At 30.5% G+C, this 16,286-nt stretch overlaps 1 protein-coding gene across 1 annotated transcript; it reads left to right on the forward strand.

Moving 5' to 3' along the window:
- Window positions 1-4,738: 4,738 nt before the first annotated feature.
- On the forward strand, window positions 4,739-5,905 carry LOC18055953 (ethylene-responsive transcription factor TINY). Its single transcript, XM_006451193.2, has one exon. The coding sequence runs from the start codon at window positions 4,905-4,907 to the stop codon at window positions 5,745-5,747; it is 843 nt and encodes a 280-aa protein (XP_006451256.1). The 5' UTR covers window positions 4,739-4,904; the 3' UTR covers window positions 5,748-5,905.
- Window positions 5,906-16,286: the final 10,381 nt, after the last annotated feature.

Here is a 16,286-nt window from a genome sequence, read left to right on the forward strand (position 1 = left end):
ACGAAACTAAACAATATGAGTGCCTACTCCACTCATATTTCATTTTCATATTTCGTAAGGGAGAGACTATCACCACTCAATTAGTTGATAATTAAGGAAAAACTGAAACTAACCTCCATAACACTCTTATGGAGTCTCGAACCCTTACACTTAATATTGTAAGTGCAAGGCTTCTCCCATTAGACCAAAAGCCCATTGGTTGTTAAACACACCGTTGGAAGCTAAATATGATACTTTTTACGTACTAATTGAATATTTGATACTTCTAAACGTCTAAACTAGTTAATTTATTTGCTAAAATATTCTTTTTGCTCTTTAATTTTATGCTTTTTCTTAGACGGTTTTAGCTCCATGAATGACACGAAGTATTAAAAATTTATCATGGACTTAAGTGGTGAAAAAAATTTGTAAGAGGGATCTTATATAAAAATAATTTTTTATAAATTCAAACGAGTGATCCAAGTCTAAAATTGTATCCTTTTATAATCCTGCAAATTTCTAATAAAATAAGTGCAATGAAATAACTCGTTTTTTTTTCTTTATTTTTTTCCCCATAAGATACAACCATAAAACAATATTGCTTTTCTTTATTTTTTTTTCCCACAACTCTTAAACGTGCCCCATGATTCACAAAAAACAAAAAAAAAAAAAAACAATTAGCTCATAAATATCCATGGACCCAGAAATTTGCATGATTTTGGCAATGTTTCTGACCCAATTTCCTCTGAAACTTGTAACACCATTGCATGGACTTATTATTATTTTTAAAAAAAAAAACAAAAACAAAATCTCAAGACCCAAATGCAGATAATTCCAAAATGAAAATTGTCTTTGACAGCTCAGGTTTACGTGAACATTTAACTTATTATTTGTTATATGCGGAAAAACAGATACATTGCAGAATTGATAAATATTATCGTCATATATCAGTAAAATAAAGTGATACTTAGGATATTTTTTTGGGTTGGGGTTTTGTAATTTGTTAAACTTTATAACTTGTGTTACGCATAAAATGGATGATTCTCATTCTGGAACCCATTTGATTAAAACAAGAAGACTTCTAATAAACAAAAATATTCTAATAATGATGTATTAATTAATATCCATATTTTTATTATATTCCTTAATTTTTATATTAATCAACTTGTCTGCAACACGACTAGGAATAGGAAATCTTACTCAAATATTGGTTCCTAGTGAAAAATAGGAAAAAAAAAAACAATAAGATAATATACAAAAATTTGCTGGCAATAATTCAAATTTTTCTTCTCTAGCTCTTTCGGTACAGAAATTATTAATTTCATTCACATTAGCGGCTAGAGAAATAATTGACTTCTGTTATAGCATGTACGAATGTACATCATCATCATCATCAAATCCTTGGCAATAATTTGTGAATGAAGATTTTTCAATAATGGTTTAAGAGACAGATGTGCCCATAAAATCACTCTATAGGTAGTGAGCTCAGCTCGCCATTGGAACAGCTAAGATGATAGCCTTTTTTTGGAATGTGCATTTACAAATTTAAGATGATGATGAATAAACACTGCCAATTTTCAGAATTTTATCCCAAAAAAAAAAGATTAATAAATTATCTTCCAATGAAGAAGCATTGAACCGAGACCCACTGTGATTCGTATAACCGGACCATCATCTGAATTAGTGTGATATTAATTTTGGTGATCGTAGGGGACCCCAAATGTCCCATTGTTTTTGGTGTTTTTTTCCCTTGCCGATCCACAGTTATGAAGAGCATGGTAACCCAGTTACTTTATTTCTAATTCTAAATTCTAATCTCTTTCAATTTTTTTTTTTTTTTTTTTGCCGCTAAGTATTGACTAAGAGTCAGTTTAAGATTGCGGTAGTTGATGAAATAAGTTGTTTTCGTTGCAGGAATAAAAAAAGTAATTGATTAAAAAAGTACCTTAATATTTGGTAAATTACATTGTTGCGGTTTATGTAAGTTTGAAAAGAAAAGTACATAGTTTTGGTAAATTTTATTACGAATGAGTTGTTTTATTATATAATTATCAAAATAGACATAAGTTTAAATTATTTTTTATTTTTAGAGTATGTTTAATAAATTGCATCAATATGCCTTTTTTTTTCTTTTTGAAACACATAAAATTACATAAAGTGAAAAAAAAACTCAATTAAATAAAATCTAATGAACTTCATAATTCATTATATAAAATATGATAAAAAATCATACTAGTACATAATCCAAATAAAATAAAAAGTAATATGTATGACGTTCACATTAAGTTTATTATAATAATAATGCTCAAATTTTTTATTCTTGTGATCCAAAGTCATTAGTATTATAATACTTTTCTTGAGTGTCATTATTTCTTTCTATTCTTTCATCAAATTAGGATCATTTTCAATGTTGCCAAAATGAATGTCATGTTGTGCACGCCTCCTTAAATAAATGTGCAATGCCATGATTGCAATGGCATAATTGTTATTAGCGTTATTAATTGTGGTAGTAATATGATATCTAATGGTTTATTTATTATAATTTGTAGAAAAATAAGAGATAATTGTCTTCTTATTAAAATATTAAATTTATAATAAGAACTTTAGAAATGTGTGGTTGCTTACTTAATAAGCTGCTTATCAAAAGCAACTTCTTACCCACTTTGAAAAGCTACTGTCAAAATATAAAAAATTATGAAATAAACAATTTTTATAAAATTTATCAAACATTATTTTTGTCAAAAATTATAAAATAAGCCACTTATTGAGTTTTAACCCCAATTCCAAATGGAGCCTAGGTCTTGTTTCTCAGTTTGAATCACTCATAGACTTCATATTTAATCATCTTTCCTCCCATAATTATAGGTGGAAGTAGATTTATCATCCCAAAATATTAATTGTCACATATTTTCAAATTATTCTCAATAGATAATTGTACAATAAATATAATTTTTAAATTATTAATAGACTGTTAATTTGAACTGTTAATGGACCTTAAATTATAATTTTTATAATTTGTAATAAATTAGTTATTAGTAAGAACTTAGGTGGTGTTTGGTTGGAAGAAGAAGAAGGGGGAAAGGAAAGTAATTTAAATTTCTTTCTTATTTCCTTTGTTTGATTTACCATAATTTACAAGAATTTAATTTCTATTAGAATTTGATATACATCATAATGTGGAATTTAGATTCCACACCACCAAAGAGTGATGATTTTCAATTCCTCCTCCATTGAAAGCCAAAACATCCAAAATTACCCCTTCAATCTTTTATTAACTTGTTTAATATTATCAAATTATTATTATTTACAATTTTATTTTATCAATTTAATATTTTAGATAATTAATTTCGTATTAGTAAAAGTTAAAGCAATTATTTAACTAATTTAATAAAATCACTTTATTTATTTTATTAATTTAAAAAATAGAAATACAAATTTAACAATCACCGGACCGCCGTCGATGTCGTCGCCAGACTACTGCCTCCACAGTCAACATTCGCGCGTGTAACGTCACCGCCTGTACTGTTGGAGTTACTGGCCAATGAGCAACGTCGTTATACTGTCGCACAAGTGAAAAAATGAATTTATCTTCCTCAAATCTAGTTAAAAGAAATTTGAAAACTTTCTAACTATCTCATATGCGGACAAACATCAAGTATCTCGACCAAATAAGTTGTTTCAATCCATAGATCGTCAAGTTCTGATAATTTTCATATAATTCTTGAGTTGAAATGACATGGTATAGTGGTGATCAGCGGCTCTAATGGCAGCGGCAGGAACTCTATCTTTTTTTTTGTTCAAATAAAATTTTAAAATTATAATATATTAATTAAGAAATTATTTGTATAATGTCATAATTTATTTAGAAACAAATTAAATTAAACTAATTTAAAAATAAAATTATGTTAATAAACTTTTTGAATAGAGTTTAATTACAAATATAATTATATTACTTAAAATAAATTGTTATTAGTTATTTATATAGTACATTAAATAAATTTATTGTTTAATTTTTTGAATTATATTTATGATAAATATTAGAAGTTTAACACTAAAGGATGAAATTGTCCAAATAAAAGTTAAGACATTTTTTTTTTTTTGGTATAATTTTGTAACAAATCAAACATTAAAAAAGAATTTCAATATACTCTCCTCTCCTTTCTTCTACTTTCCTCTCATTTCTTTCCTTTTCTTCAAATCAAACCCCACCTTATAAGACAAATCGGTTAACAGTTGGAGAAGAAGTAAAGAAAAGTAATGCTGATTAAAATGTGATGTAAAAAAATGGAGAGTAGTGAGAGTCTGAGAGTGAGAGATGATAATTTTGGTTGAAATAGAGAGGGAAAGCGCAAGAAACTGAACAGAGAAAGCTTTCAGCAGTACACACCCCAATGAGCGTACTGTGTAAACCCCACTAATAAAGGACGGCAAGGACGGCCCTGCCAGCTGTCTTCTAAAGACACCCCTCACCACTCTTATCACTATCCCTTTCTCCATTAACTACTACTTTAGTTAGAAATTTGTAAATGTTAACTGCGTCATTAAGTTACGATGCTTGCTAGGTGTCAGTCCCCTTTTATTTATTTATTTTTTCATATAAAAAAAAAATTAATTTAACTGGTTGCGAGGTTAGGGGAGGGAGGGTCAAAATCAAAATAATCAGTGAGTTAAAAAAAACGACAGGTCGGCCGTGGTGCTGGCTCACTTATAAACACCACGTTTCCTTATTCTTTTTTTTTTGTTTCCCCCCTCCGTTCTATTAAAAGCTCCCCCCACCCTGCGTTTCTCTTGATCTGCCTCTTATACTCTCTACTTCCTCTCACCTCCCACTTCCCTCCCACTGAATCCCCTCCAAAACGCTGCGTTTTTAATTGTTTGTTTCATGCTCTCTCTCTCTTGCTCTCCATATACCACAACATTATATAATGACTGAGTGGAATAGCTCGGAGGCCGACTCGAACAACTCACCTTCGTCGTCCGGGTCGTCATCTCTGACAAACCCGCCAACCGGGAAACCCGTTACGTCCGACCCGGACCCGACCCCGACCCCGGATGCCGCCAAGAAGCAGAAGAAGAGGCCGAGGGACGACAGCAAGCACCCGGTGTACAGAGGGGTCCGCATGCGGGCGTGGGGGAAGTGGGTATCCGAGATCCGAGAGCCCAGGAAGAAGAGTCGGATCTGGCTGGGCACGTTCTCGACGCCCGAAATGGCGGCACGCGCGCACGACGTGGCAGCATTGAGCATCAAAGGCGCCTCCGCCATTCTCAACTTCCCCAAACTGGCCGGGTCCCTGCCCCGACCCGCTTCCAACTCCCCGCGCGACGTCCAAGCCGCAGCTGCCAAAGCCGCTTCGATGGAAATCTTCGACAACCCATTACCCTCAATATCTCACTCGTCATCTTCATCATCGCTGTCGTCGTCGTCGTCGTCGCCAACGTCAACACCAACGTCGTCGTCGTCGTCACCATTGGTGGTACCGAGTGACGTGTCGACAGCGACGCCGGAGGAGCTGAGTGAGATAGTGGAGTTGCCCAGTCTCGGCGCGAGTTACGACGAGTCGAGCGAGTCCGGGAATGATTTCGTGTTCGTCGACTCGTCGTGGTATGATTATAACTATGATTACAATTACTATTATAATATCGAAGAGGAAGGAGAGTGTTTTAATTTTATGAATAATGATTCAATGCAAGTGCAAAATAGTAGCAGTGGTGGTGGCGGTTGTGGTGCGATTACAGCTGGGTTTGAGTCTCTGTTGTGGCAACACTAATTCAACTTTGACGTCAATTCTGTGAATGCGAATCTTCTTCACTCTTAATTTTTTGTTTTTTGTTTTTAATTTAATTTACCCTTTTTGTTTGATTTTGATGTAACATGTCATGTAATCTAAGCAGCAGCTATAGATAGCACTTTTGAGAGTTTTCGTTATATTTGTTTTATGAAGGCAAAAACAAAAAAGAGCAGCTTTCTTGCGTATCAAGATGTTCTTAAAGGCTATTACCCAATCCTTTAGTGCCTGCAGCACATGAACTCTGTGAGCTAAAATCCCCCTGCGGTTACTTGTTTTTTCGGGTTGAATGGTCAAATTCTGCCTTTATGAATCAATATATGTGATTATTTTTGTGTGAATTACATCTTATCCGATCACATAAAGGATAAAAAAGTGTTTTTTTTTAAAAGAGGAAGTGTTTTCTGAAGGTGCAATAATTGATTACTCATCACTCTTTCTGGGGAAGTAATTGGTGCAAGGAAATTTTTTTTTTTTTTTTTTTTTTTTGTCCTGCAAAAATAATCGATTAAACTGAGTGCCAGCGTCAAAATATGGAACCCATATGATAATGATGTGGCCAGCAGCCAGCGTCTCTCACTTGAACATGGCATCGTTTTGGGACTGACTGGCTGGCTATGCTCTCACACTCACGCTCATTATGAGTGACGCATACACATCATAAGTGAGGTTGGGTTTTAGGTGAGAGTTAGTTCCTTTCAATTGGCAATTTGTGAGCTGGGGTATTTGTCTATTTATTTCTCTGTTTTTCAAATTAAAAGCTGCGTGGTTTCCAAATATAGTAGCTATTTTTGACAATATATATGTATAAATAATATTATGCTGCAATCTACGTCACTCACGACAAGCAAATTATGTATTCCAATTATGTGAGTGAACATTATATGCATGTATATTTATTAATCTCTCAATAAAAAAGCCAAAAATATATCCGTGCATACGCACTCTTCCAAAAAAAGTGATGCAAGAAAAAAAAATTAAAAATTAATTATTAAAACAAATAACAAGCTTTTACATATATAGAAAGTCATCGTGAAACATACACATATTTAGAATATAAATTTACTTCCTTTTGAGAATGGAATACTGAAAGAAAATCTTATTGATATATTGTAGCTTCCTCTAGACCTCGGGAGGGAAAAAAAAAATCATGAAATTAAAAGAAATGCTTGAATGCACAATCCCTCTATCATCCTAAAATGAAATGGAAGGAATGATTTATTGGTTTCGTAGTTCTTAGATTGTGAAGATACATTATTAAGTTTTCTAATTTTTTTTTCCCTTCGATGTTGAACTTAAACCTATGCTCGAGGTACAATAATCTACACAATATTAAGGGATCCGTGGATTATCTACAAGAGAAAAGTTGCAATAGTCCTCTTATACTATTTAGATCCCACGAGTAAACAAAAAGTTGAACCCATAGTTCGAATAGGAGAAGTACACTATTCTAATGTATCTGGGATGGTCTACATCTCATGTTAGCACTAATAAAAGCACATTAAACTATTCATGTAGGAGAGCCTAATCATCAAGATTCTGACAAACGAGATCAAATTTATATTTAAAATGTATAGTTAAAACGTGTATATATATCCTTCTCTAGTACAGGCGCCCTGCAAATACGCTTTTAAGTCATGAGATTTAAAAGAATTAATTTTTAACACTCTTAAACTGTACGGTTTAAGAGCGTGTCTATATTAAAAAAAATAAATAAATGTCTATACCTGAAAATGATTATATATATCCGCACACTATACTATACAACCCCTGATGTCAACAAAAGGCAAGTTAAATCTAGGCTTAGTTTTTATGCCATGAACATGATCCACATGATATAGACTTTTCTAAGTAACCGGTGTGAAAAATAAAGGTCTACTTCTTTCGTGTAAAAAGCATCTCAATTAAACGACATTTTTCCAGTCAAAGTTGCTTCTCAAGTAACCAAATACGGAACACTCTTCCCTCGTGCCCTACATGCATATATATTTAATTAGTTATGTACGAATATATTGCGTATTCTTTCCCCAAAGCCTTACTTCAAATTTATGATGTATAACAATATTAATACAACCATTAATAATGTATAATTTATGTGACATTTGGGTTTTTATGAGTTCAATCATATGTCACTATTTTCGATACCCTACAGATTCAAAAATTCACTTCTGGTATCATAAAGTAATTACCTTCCACATTCAACATCCAAAATAAATCTATCATAGTAATAATATTATGAGCCTTTGTTTAATAACATATAACGTCATATTTGCAAATTAAAATTTTATAATCGTACATATATTAGCCACAAAATTAATTAACTCACTGCTGTAATTGCTGAAAATTACAAAATCTAGGTTTCTATGCTTAATCTGTATATCTTTTTGCTTGTTATTATTACCTCTCGCTGCCAAGTTCTTAGCTCCTGAGTTACAAAAAATTAAAATGTTGCCAGGTCTTAAGCTTAATCACACATCGCGTATAGCCGTAAGACGTGGGAGCTATTCAGCTGGCAAGAGCAAAATAAATTAAAAGGACCCCAGTTTTTTTGTCTTCTAATTAAGATATTTTATTAGTTTATAATAATATATTGTCATCCTTTTTTAATTTATTTATTACAATAAAATTGTTATTTTATGTGGTTGGAAAGTGAGAGACCTTAGATCTAGCAATTTAATTAATCAGATTACTTAACTTTGATGCTGGACCACAATAAATTGAACTCTTATGGACCAATTATCGATAAGCAGTGTTTACAATTTTTAATTTTTTGTTTAAGAAAAATGAGCTGATCATGCTGTAACAAGTAATTATGTATATATTAATTAAGAGAAATTTGGCTCCGTTGCTCTGCATGCATGGAGTTGTAATATCTCTCGTAATCAGTCTCACGTGCCCTTTAATTCGATGGTTGACTCTCCAGTTGTGAATGGAATTAATTGGGAATCACAAACTAAACATCTTTCTTTGAGCATTCCAATTTATTAAGATTGATACATGAAAAATGCTTGGTAAAGAGAAGTACGAGAGAAATAAAAAAGAAAATGGTAGAGAAAAAGTGAGTGGGTAGAGAGAGAGAGAATAAAATTCTCTCGTCTTTCTCTCGTGCTTCTCTACACCTAGCACTACTCTTGATACATATGTATATATAAACTCGAAGTTATTGAGCAAATCATTTTTATTTTATTCGCAATACAATTATTAAGTCACTGATAATACTGCACTAAGTTCAAATCTCGGTCGCACGTATAATTAAACAACTTAGTTCAATGCCTAATTATTCAGAATTAATCTTGTCAATACCCACGGAACAACAAGAGCATGATTGGCAACAGAAAGGAAAATCAGTTCCCCTTTGTAATGATATATTATTATGGATTAAGATCACGAACCCTAGCTGCTTTTAATCATGTCATTATTTTTTTTAATCTCCTTCTTGTCACTTGCCTAGATGTAAACCAAATAGAATAAACTTTTTGTTAGTAATATTAAAATAACGTGCGTAATTACTTTATAATATATGTATATCAGTATATGTATATATATAGTCAGATAGAGTCAACATCAATCACCTTATATATATATATATATATATATATATATATATATATCATTCCTTCTTCAATAAATATATATTATCAAATCATCATCGTACATCGATCTGATTAACCATTAAACATTATTTTTTGGGTGGTTTATTTTATTATTACTTCATGGTTAGCCAATCAATGAATAAGATTCCACGGTACACGATTCCTTTTCATAATATTCAATTGACAATGTTTTGTTGCTTGCATTGGTAGTATATGTTCACACAATTTTCCTTCATATAAAAGAAATTAAAAGGATAAAAGAATAATACAATTAACAAGTTAACTAATTAATTAATTAAAAAGATGGCATTTTGAATAAACACAAACAAAACACTGTTGTCTAGAGATATGATACACGTGGCCAATTTGAGCTACTTAATTTAATTCACAAGTCACAAGCGAAACCAAGAAATTTTCTAGTTTCAATTCGAAATTAATTATTGATGGTTAGTTCAATTCATTTGGTGGATATTAATGTCTATATATTAATTACATACATTATTCATAGGGCCAATATTGTTTTGAAAGTGGTAGGGTTAGATTCTGATTTGTATTGTTTTTGAGGGTCTCATTGATACTTGTCCTCGTATACTAATTTTGCAATGCCTTCAAGATTAGGCATATTTTATTTCATGAAAAAAAAAAAACAATGACTTAAATAATTATGGGTCCTAGTCTAATTGAAATATCAACGAATGTATATAGCTCATAGTTATCCATTTATTTATTTATTTATTATCTTCCATTTGATCACAATAGGTCAATGACATCTTTCGCAATGGAGGGTTTTGACGAAATTAAGAGATAATCTATAGAAAATGGTAATCACCGCAGTTACGTTCGTAATACTAGCTCAAAAGCCTCAATTTATATATACAAGTGATTAAACTTAAAAAGGAAATAGCACAATTAGTATCACTTGAGAATAATTTCTGATTACTAAAAATCGGTCCAATCAACGTTTACATTGATCACCAAAGATGAAGATCTGTTATTCTTTTGTTTCCATTGTTGTTTGACTACTTTGTAAATTTCTAGCTTATTTTCAAAATTGTAAATAAATTTTTTGTTTCTGTTTTTTTTTTTTTTTTCGGGTCTTCTTTCATTGTCATGCAACAAATAGAGATGCTATGTCAAGAAAATTTTGTAGTCATTTTTAATTTTTAAGTACTTTTTTCGGCCAGAAGAAATCATAAATGCACTCAGTTTATCTTGTCAAGAAAGTCAAGGAATTCGTTAAGTCAGAAGTAATTCCTTTGATTTTGTAAAAGAAATCTTCCATTTCAAGGATTCTATCTTTATTCTATTAATCATGTTAATTCTTTTCATTCAGAAAGTCATTCATTTGATATCGTCTAGAATTCATTTGATTTCGAAAATGGAAATCTTCTATTCCAAAGATTCTACCTTCATCTATTAAACTTCTCACAGCATGCTCTTGAAACTCATCGTTAACAATTTGACATAGTGGCTAAACCACGTATTTGTTACCCAATATAAAAATTGATCAGTAAAAATTGAGTCAATTAACATTTATGTTGATAGATAATTAATATTTATATTGACTAACAAAGATAACAACAACTAATTATTTTGTTTCCATCATTGTTTGATTCTTCACAAATTTCATAAATATACTTAATAAGAGTCTGATTTTTTCTTTTTTCAAATTTGTTTAAGGGTCATTTTCTGACGCCGTGATTAAATATAAATTGTGTAAATGAAAAATAAGACATTTAAGTTTAACATAAAACATATAAATCAACATTAAGTGTAAAACAAAACATAAATTATATAAATAAAATATAAAAATTATAAATAGAAGGTAAAACAAGTGTAATAACATATAAGAGTGGTAAATTGACGTATTATTGGTAAACAAAAGAAAAACTTATAATAAAACATAAATTGTATAAATGGAAAAAGGGCTTGTAAATGAAAGGTAAAATAAGTAAATTAACATAAGAATGGTAAATTGATGTATTATTAGTAAATAAAATAAAAACTTATGGTATAACATAAATATAACATAAAATTTGTAAATGAACAATGATGGTAAGATCAATCATAAATTAAGTAAATGAAACATAAATCTTATAAATGGAACATAAAATAAGTAAATTCATATAAGAATGCTAACTAGTGTATTGGAAAAACAAAAACAAAAAACAAAAACTGATAGATGTAACATAAAACTTGTAAATCAATAATAAGTGTAAAATAAAACATAAATTATGTCAATGGAACATAATACTTGTTAATGGAAGGTAAAACAAGTTAATCAACATAGAACTGGTAAATTAATGTATTATTAGATATAATATAAAAATTGTGAATCAATATTAAGTGTAAAATAAAACATAAATGAGGTAAATAGAACATAAGATTTGTAAAATGAAAGGCAAAATAAATATATAAACATAAGAGTGCCAAATTGATATGTCTAAACAAAAACTTATCAATATAACATAAAATTTATAAATCAGCATTAAGTATAAAATAAAACATAATTTATATAAATGGAACATAAGACTTGTAAATAAAAGGTAAAACAATTAAATTAATATAAGAGTGGTAAAAATGATGTATAATTGGTAAATTAAAAAAATTACAGACGTAACATAAAACTTGTAAATCAATATTAAGTGTAAAACATAAAACTTGTAAATAGAAGATAAAACAAGTAAATTAACACAAAGGTGGTAAAATGATGTATTATTAGTTAACAAAACAAAAACTTATAGATAAAATATAGAACTTGCAAATTAACATTACGTATAAAATAAAACATAAATTATGTAAATGAAACAGAAGACTTGTAAATGGAATGTAAAATAGAGAATTATTATAAGAGTGATTGAAAAAAATAAAAACGTACAAATGTAAAATAAAAACTCATTATAAAAATAATTTTGCTTTATTAACTTGTTTAGTAAACAAACACTATCATAGGAAATGAAAAAAAAAATTAATGAATGTCCTATCATGATTATAGAATTTATGGTTAAACCAATTTAATAAAAGTTATTCAAAGTGTTTCCAATACAAAATTTTATTTCCAATTGATGAGTACTTTTTTTGCTTCATTAAATTAAATGGATAAAATATTTTTTAAATTAACGTTTAATGTTGATTTAATTTTATTTTATTTTTATACGTGTTTGTTTTATCTATAATTTTAAAACATAATTTACCACTCTTATATTAATGTACTCGTTTTACCTTTCATTTATTAATCTTACGTGTAATTTATTAAATTTATATTTATCACGACATCGATTCTGTGATTTTAATCACATCATTATAAAAATTTTCTTTGTTTAATACAATCATACTAATCAAAATCGAATCGAATGGTAGCCACCCAATCCGAACCGAAAGCATAGGAAGCCTAGGACGGGGAAATCATAGAAACTCTCTAGTTCTCCATCTTATCCAATGGCAAAACACACTTAAGTGAGTCTAACTTGGTTTTTTTTTTTTTTTTTTTTTTTTTTGCCTTGTGACAATACAGGTTAGGGGTAAGGGATAACTGACACGTCAAGGGTGTGGAGCTCGCAACCATTAATGTAAGGTACATCGATTTATTTCAGAGCTTCGCAACAGTTTTCTTTAAATTCTCAGTTCACACTCACCTCATTTAATTACACTTTATATTATTAGCTTCGTGCATGCTACCCGCAGCATTAATCAATACAATGTAACCATCACACTGGATGTGGTCCAAAATCACATTAAGAGTGCGTTTGGGATTGAGGTGCTGTAGCTTTTAAGCTACAGCTGTTGTGAAAAAAAAAAACTGTAATTATGAAACAAAAATTAATAATATATAGTAAATATAAAATTTAAATAATAATTTTGATAAAATTATTAAAGATATAATAAATTTTATATTATACAAGTGAAAAATCATAACAATATAACTTAAAAGTTACAACAGTTAGTGTTTACCAAATACTTTAGTGCTGTACCTTTTAAATTACAGCTGCCCAACCTCAATCCCAAACGCACCCTAAATTGGTTAGTTCTCCTCAATTTCCAATAATTTAATCAAAATCTTCTATTAACAATTAATATGGCTACGTGTCGCAAGCTCGGAGAGCTATTAAGGAATTCTTAGAATATTAAAATTTGGAACTAAGGTGTCCGATAAAACGAGGTATACAATTAACAATAAATAATACTCAGATATTGTGCTACTGTGCAGAAAGAGCTGTGGAGAAAGTCTTGAGAAAACATTTTGACTTTATAATTATCTAAAAATAGGCGGCATAATCAACGATCAGCAATCAACAGTACTACTGTCAAAAAGCACTTTTTTAGTTGGACTGGTACCACTCTAGAGAGAGAGAGAATAAGACGCTTTTTATTAAAATTAGATGGGGGGGGGGGGGGGTACTTATATAAAAGTCATAAGATAGTTATATATATCCAATCAATTACCTAATTCATTAATTATATTAAAGCCGCATTCGCGGCCAATGACACAATCTAATCTAGAATATTAAACATGATAGGAAAATGTTAATCAATGAGAATTAATCACATAACGAAAAAGGGCACAACGGATAAAAAGTTTCAAGGATATATATAGTTCCATTCAACCCCTCGAACAATAATTGTGAATTTGTGATTACTAATATAATAGATTTTACGACTCCAAACAAATAGATTTTCCATGTGCAAATTAGAACGGGTCTATTTGTATATCAAAATACCACATTTACCATTAAATAACTTTTTAGATTATTTTTTATTTTGTTAGAAACTTTAATGGAACCAAACGATAAATATTAATATCAAAATCTCTTTTAAAGGAACAATTCTATCCTTTTAAGATTGAGACCCCCGTTTTGTGCCCCTCTGGCTCTTCTTCTCTAGAGTCCTCTTTTCATAAAATAAAAAAAAAAATGAAAAGCAATCATGCAAAATTTTAATTAATGGAGTAATGGGTCCTAAAAGTTTGAAGGCTATGCTTGTTTGGACTCGTGTTAGTTCCAATTTCCAACAGTCAATTCAGTGCAAAAGAAACTACTTTGAGCTTAGACCAATGTAAAGATGACAAAAAACAGAAACTATTTGTCTGCAAGTGGCAAGTTGATTTAGAACTATTAGCATCTAATCATTCCATATTTTCATTTTAAACCCATCAACAAACATCTAATCTCCCTTTTGTATGGGAACCAATTGATTCATCATCATATCTTCTGCCCCATCAACAGTGATTACATCATCATTTATTCATTACATACATTACGCGTTGAAACCTCATCTTTTAAGTGGGGCTGTATATTTATCCTCCTTTAATGCTTTTGCTTAAGGATAAGTGCTGGCCACACACTGGCTCCAAAAACGTACCTTTTTGTCGCCAACTTTGCGATCCGGCCATTGCTAATTCGCTATCTATTTTGCCAATAAGAGCACTTCGTTAAGCTAGCTTTTTGTCATGCATAAATCAATCATAATCAGTGATATTTATCAGATTATCCAATTGCGTTTGGGCACACGTAAATCCATTGTAATTCTTAGCAGGAAGGGTGAAATTTAAAAAAGGACAAAAAATGGTAGCTTCAGGAAGAGACTGAGAGAGAAATTTTAACGTTATATAATAGATGCATGTTATAAAATTTTCTCAAATGATTGAAGGTTGAAAGTGTAAATAGATCATGCTTCTTTGCATCGTCTTTTTTCATCAAGTTAATGATTGGTTACTTCAAATTGGCAAAAAAGTGTCACGTCGGATGCTCTTCATTTCGACACGTACGCTTAGCTTGCTAAGAATAGAAAATATGCTTGTGATCTGGTTCATGCACAAAACGTGTTTCAGGAAAGCATGAGATGATGTATTATGTGTGGCTCTAAATGACATTGCATTTCTTTAATTTGATAGCTTAGTGTATGGCCACAGATACTATAATTTATATCGTTTTTGAGCAAAAGTTGGGTCTCTGTACCCTCACCCCAAATACCAACAATAGCAATAATAATAGTGGAGACTGGAGAGTTCAGGAAACTACTTTTACCTGATGTAGGATAATTTTCTTAAACATTTGTCATATACAAGACAGATTTTTTTTTATAAGATTATTGTCGCATGCAAAAATAATGTGAGCTCTAGTCATACATGAGTGATGAATTTGATATCATACAGAAGCACGGTATTCTAATAATTAATAATTAGAAACTGGGTTTTGGGTATGATTCAGGTCCATATAGGGTTCTATATAACACATACTTAAGCAAGGTTGAGAGCGGTGGATTAAAGTGTAGTGTAAACAACCAAATGGTTGTGGCTCAGTTGGCAGTGCAGGCTGAGTTTGTGAGAAGAGCTTTCGAGTTCGATCCCTATTAAACACACCATTTGAGAGGGGTAAAGAACCTTAACTATGACTACACTCCGAATCTGGATTAATCGAGGCCCAATGTGGTCGCGGCACACCGGATGATTTACAACAAAAAAAAAAAAAAGTGTAGTGTAAACAAAAAAAAATAAGAGAACTTCAAAGTGATCACAATGAATTATTTTAATTTCATTCCATGCTTCAAATTACTGCATTTTCTATATATTCTAAAATTGATCAATAATTGCAGACCAGGTCCTACGAGTTTGATTAATCATTTAATTATAATTTGTAATAATTTAAATCCCCGGACACGTGGAAGTTATTGCATTCCCTAAAAGATTGGGAGTGGTGAGAGTTTTTAAATATTGATTTATTGAAACATAATGATCTTTCATCGTGCAGTTTAGCAAGTTGATTTTTTTTTTTTCAATTTCATTTAATTTACATACCAAAAGTATTAGACCATGGTCAGCTAAGGCTTCAATTAAAAAAAAAATCTTTATATCCGCCAAAATAGAAAGAACACATAAATATCGCAGAGGAACAAAACTTCAAAATGTGATTAATATTTCCGAAAAATTAAA

Source organism: Citrus clementina, unplaced genomic scaffold, assembly GCF_000493195.1.
Source record: "Citrus clementina cultivar Clemenules unplaced genomic scaffold, Citrus_clementina_v1.0 scaffold_1, whole genome shotgun sequence".
Lineage (NCBI taxonomy): Eukaryota > Viridiplantae > Streptophyta > Magnoliopsida > Sapindales > Rutaceae > Citrus > Citrus x clementina.